This window comes from Buceros rhinoceros, unplaced genomic scaffold, assembly GCF_000710305.1.
Source record: "Buceros rhinoceros silvestris isolate BGI_N320 unplaced genomic scaffold, ASM71030v1 scaffold41236, whole genome shotgun sequence".
Classification (NCBI taxonomy): Eukaryota; Metazoa; Chordata; class Aves; order Bucerotiformes; family Bucerotidae; genus Buceros; species Buceros rhinoceros.
Genome location: NW_010417669.1, coordinates 6,955 through 12,226, shown reverse-complemented (window position 1 = coordinate 12,226; position 5,272 = coordinate 6,955). Strand labels below are relative to the sequence as shown.

Sequence of the window (5,272 nt, the reverse complement as noted above, 5' to 3'; positions counted from 1 at the left end):
CTTGGTGTTGGCTGTGTTGGCTGTTAGAGAAAATTCTAGAAAATCAAATGCTTGGGATGTATTATTTCTAGGGATTTGTATTTGTTAGCTGTACTGAAGTAAGTTAGAAAGCTCTAATAGTACATCCCAGAAGGAACGCTTTTCTTTGGATGTTTAAAGGCTGTTCAGATGGAACCCCTTATCCCGTAACTGGTCTTTGCTGGCAAAATGTACATCCCACAGAACCAGTTCTAAAAGTGGAACTGAAATACATACAGATGTTTCAGCTGTTTGTCTAAATGCTAATGTAGTATTGGAATAGCAGGACGGGAGGAGTTAATCCTGGAAGAGCTGTAAGCAATAGAAGTATCCTTTTCAAGGGAGTTTTTTCCTTTTCTTGTGAATTTATTAAGCAATGCAATATTTGTGTGAAGCTTGGCAGTATTTTCACTGTTAAGTAGCACTGAGAATTCTTATAGTGCACAGATGTGAAGGATTATATGAAATTTATTTGGAGTATATTTTGCTTGAATGTGATTTAAATTAAATGTTAGTATTTATATGAAGTACTTAGTAAAAATCAGTTAATCATTTTTATAATAAGAAAACCTAAGAGAGGAAAGAAATAACAATGCTTGAATAAAGTGCTCTAAGTGATTAGGTACCAGTTAACCTCCAAAAGAGGGAGTTTTTCATTTATTGAAAATCCTGTGTGATATGAGGAAGGCTATAATTTCCATCAATAATGCTTTCTTCTATGTATTAAAAAGAAATGGGAATTCAATTGATGTACTAGTTTCTTAGACATGGCATGATTCTGGTGAGTTCTGTCTTAATTAAACAAGAATGCCAAATGTGTTACAGTAATAAAGTACCTCAAAGGCCCAATGTCGAGCAATAATGTTCTGTTTCTAATATGGAAGAGTGGAGACTCAAATGCAGGCATTTTGTTAACTGCAGAACCACGTAAGGTCTTTCGTAATGCTTCGTAAATTCTACAAGAAATCTGACTCAACTCAATCTTGAACAAGCTAATTTGGGTTTTAAAAACAATGAAACAATCCTGCTTGAGGACATTTCTGTTGCATTATCTGTTAAAACTGTGAGAAAAATTAATGGTAGATACCTAAGATTATTTATATACTTTTAAGCTGTAATAACGAAAGTATAGCATGGAGCCAAGTTACTGCTATAAAGCAATGTACTGCTCTGTGATAAATGCTTTAGGAAGAGAAACAACAGGTCTATGTGTGCTTTCAATTCGGTGTGAATTTGTAGGTAGGTACGTGTTACAATTGTCTGTTTTTCTTTTTAGGGCTCAGGTAATCAAAGGAGTTTCTTTGTTGTGTGTATCTTTTCAGAACACAACAGGAATTCAAAATGAACCAGGTGAGTATAAATGTAAGACTTTATCAAGATACTTACATGCTAGAACAGTTAATTATTAATAAGTAAATAAGCCACTGAAAAAGAAATGTTCTTTAAAATTGTCAGTGTCAATAAATTTAATAATCCTCCTTTCCACAATGTGTATGCTTGAGTAATAATCCTGCTTTATTAGTCCTTCTGATAAATGGATTCTGCTAAAATTCTGAAGGCTGTAGATTCTAATCTTTAATTATGATCATTGGCTATTTCCTTCCCATTTGTGTGTCTGTGTCCCATCTGTCATCGTATTCCCCTGCCTTGGTTCTGTTTCTAGAATTAAGATTTCTGTGCTGTAGCAAAACCAACTCTTCATCTTGCTTACCGGGACCACTGACACTGTTAAAGCCATGCTATAATCTGTCATCTTACAGTAAACGATGAGATGAGCCTGCCTCTGGGAGTAGTTACAATAGCTTTGAGACCTTCTTGGTGTTTCTGCCGTTCACACATAGTTTCCAAAGTGAGCAGAGCTCAGATGGCTTTTGATAGTTCCATTGCATCCCTATTAAGTGTGTATTTAGCATCAGCCCTGTGGTGGTTTATCTTGAAGTGCCCTTGTCATTTCATTCACTGTTGACAAGTTGTAGTGCCAGGTGCGTGAAAGAAATGTTTTTGCCTGATGCCAAATGTCTTTCAAGTGTTCTGCCTTCATATTTCTTTCATTTTGCTTTTCCTGTGACTTCAGTGACCCTGAAACTAATTAGGCTGTTGTTAATTTGGTTTGTATGAAAAGACTGCGAAGTTTTGTGGTTTATCCCATGGAAATTTTGAAGTAGTGAAGGAAAACCTTTTCATAAATACTGTGATAAAGCCTTCTAGTAATAAGGAGAAGGAGGATTTAAAAAAGGCAGCTGTTGTTGGAATTCGTATTTTTAGGTTTCTTGGAAGATTGCTGTGTCAGGATAGACAGTGTGAATTCTCGATCTGTTTTGAAAAGAGATTTGCCTTTAATATGTAGAATACTTCATCAGAACATGCTGAATGATTTCGTGTTTAAACGAGCAAACAAAGGGTTCTGATGGGTATCATCTACTGCATCTCAGACTGCATTAAGGTAGAGTAGGAAGAAGTTTGTGTGCTACCTGGAAAACTGGAGGGGCAGTGATTTAAAAATGGTGGAGGTGTGTGTTAACAAATCGTAGATGCACTTGTGCTAAAACTCCCTCCACCATTCCATCTGAATTTTTCAGCATTTATTTCTAATACATCTTTAGTTTTCAAGCACACAGAGTGAAATTGTTGCAAAGAGGAGGAGCCAGAAAAGGTTCTTGGACAAGCAGAGTCCTTTGTGCTTCTGACGTGCCTTTCTTGTGCTAGCTGGCTGGTTTCCTCAGTATCTTTCCTTGGTCACTCCACCTTCCTTTTGCAACTACCTCTTCTGTCCCTCTCCCTTCGGTGGCACCCTTTCATTTATCTTAATCCAGCTTCCTCCAAACAGGACACCGAGTGTTTGTCATTCATGTCATCGTTCTGGTTCTGCTCTGCTTAAATACTGCTTGTAACGTTATAGTCTTAATTCGTGGTTGGTCCGTGGGTACGTTTATATTGAAAGTGGTGCAGAAAATTCCTTAATTAAAAGTACCGTCAAAGTGATTGGACTCTGAATTTGAAGCAAACAGGAAAAGATAGTTTCAGTTAAGGCACCCCTTCAGCCCTCAATTTTTTTTTTTTTTTTATTTTTCTTAACTCACTTCACCCCTGCTAATTTGAATGTTAGCAATGTAATATTTCTGATGAACTTCAGAGTAAGAAGCTTAGAAGTGAAATAAGCTCCGAGTGCTTTTGTATTCAAAATTGCAGTCTTGGAGTGAGGGAAAAATACCGTATTAGGACTTCAGTTAAATGCAAGAGTTGGCTTAGGAGATGCACCAGTACTCTGTCCTTATCAAGAGGTAGAATTTTAAATAGAAAAGTAAATTAAAATGTGATTAAGTGTTGGTGAAAATGTGACTGAAATATGTAGCATTTCTTAGTTTGGGAGGTAGATGTTCCTTGGGGACAAGCTGTGATCTGAAAAATGTTTCAAGTAGCTACATTTAAATTGCAAATAAAACGAGATTACACTGATTTGACTGAACTAAATTTTTGTTTATTTTACTATATATTGTTAGGTTACTTATCACCATTCCTTTGAGGTGCGAAATGTGTGTTCTGTACCATATCCAGTGTTCTGGTCCTTGTGTCCATTAGTATGACGTTTCAAATGGGTCCGAATGCTGTGTTCTCTGAATGTAACTGCTGATCTTTGATTTATGTAGGTGCAAAAGAAAGTTCTGACTTCGTACAGATAAGCTTTGGAAATGGTAGAACAGTTTGGGGATGTTTATGGCTAAAAGGAGGTGTGACTCTTAAGGAATATGCTGGACACATCAGAAGATACGACACAGCACTGTACCCTTCTGTTTCAATCAGTTGAGTCTGAGTTTTAAAGGTTTCGTAGGTTAAAATTTATTTGCAGGCTTGAGATTTTTAACTGCCCGTCTAGCTATGGTTATAAAAAAAACCCGAAAACCCCAGATCAGAACAAAACCAAAACCACCCAAACAAGCCAAACCCCCAAATGAACCAACCAGTGCTTTTGTTAGCATGACACTAGAAGTGCTGATAGCTGTCTGTCCGCTCTCGGTGGTCCCCCTTATCTATCCCTCTTTATTGGTTAATTTTAATTTAACAAATTTTTATTTGTTAAAAACCACTGTGAAAAACAGGCTTGGTTTTCCCCTAGTGAAATCGTGGGGTAACGTACTGGGAAGATATTCCGGTTTCTTTTATATGCTGAGGAGTGTTTCTTGTTTGTCTGATGAGACACAGCTTCTTGCATATCAGTTCAAGGCTAACAGATGTCTGGAAATAAGACTTCTTTCATCACTATTTTTCCTTTTGGATTGTATGTTGGAAGAGCAAAATAAAACTGCTCTGCTTTGAACAGACTTCAGCTGCTATAGCTAAAGAATAAGGACTCCTCCCCACGCCGGTCTCTTCCCTCTCTTGGATGGGGAGGGATTTCTGGCATTCTATTCCTTCCATGGTTTCCAATTTGGGGGTCTTTCTCCCCTACAAATAGCTCTCTAGGATGCAGCTGTTGGGGCTTACCAAGGCAGCAACAGAATAACCTTGCTGTGGCTTCAGTGTTACAATTTTTCTCCTTCTTGCTGTTAAAGCTGGCAGAAGACTGTTCACGTTCATAAATGAGAAGAATAACTGCCATTTACAGCACCTTCACAGAGCGTGGGTGCTAAGTAGCAAGTTGAGAAGCTATCTGTTTGCCTTTAGAAATAAAAATCTTAAATTTGATAGCAAGTAGAAATACATTATAGATTATACTTCCAGTAAGCTCTCAGCATAGCATATTTCATAAGTGCTCGATGGAAAGTGCTCTGAGTATTACCCAGTATATGAAAACTACTCTTTTCTCTGCTTTGTGGTTATATGTAAAAGCAAGAATAATTTCCAGAAAGTTTGGGTTTACTTGGACAACTGTAGTGTTGCCCAAGTTGTTGTGATTTCTCGGTTTAACACCTCCTAAAGCTTGTTCAGAGCTTAAGTGTAACATCCTTCATACCAGCGTAGTTCCTGCCATCACCACCAGTATTTATTTCTGGCAAAAATGATCAAAGTTCAATGTCAGAGGGTAGATACTTTTTTCAGGGCTATTGCATGTGGTTCAACATATGCCTAGTTCTCACCGAGCACGAATCTCCCATAATGCGGACGGATTTTATGGGAAACTGTGCATGCTTTAACTTTGAACATCTGGTCATTTTTATCAGGAATACTGTTTTGCTGATTATAATTAGGTAATAAAGAGCTAGTTGTTTAATGACAAGTGAGAGGCATTTACTGTTGTGACATACAAATAACAGCA

General features: G+C 37.4%; 1 protein-coding gene across 1 annotated transcript in view; it reads left to right on the top strand.

Moving 5' to 3' along the window:
* Positions 1 to 1,293: 1,293 nt before the first annotated feature.
* Positions 1,294 to 5,272, top strand: part of LOC104495301 (PR domain zinc finger protein 2-like) — a gene marked incomplete at its 3' end in the record, with an annotated part of 8,715 nt that continues 4,736 nt past the window's right edge. Inside the window, exon 1 of the mRNA XM_010138253.1 lies at positions 1,294 to 1,368. Within this exon, the coding sequence (XP_010136555.1) occupies positions 1,360 to 1,368 (9 nt within the window). The remainder of the gene's footprint in view (positions 1,369 to 5,272) is intronic.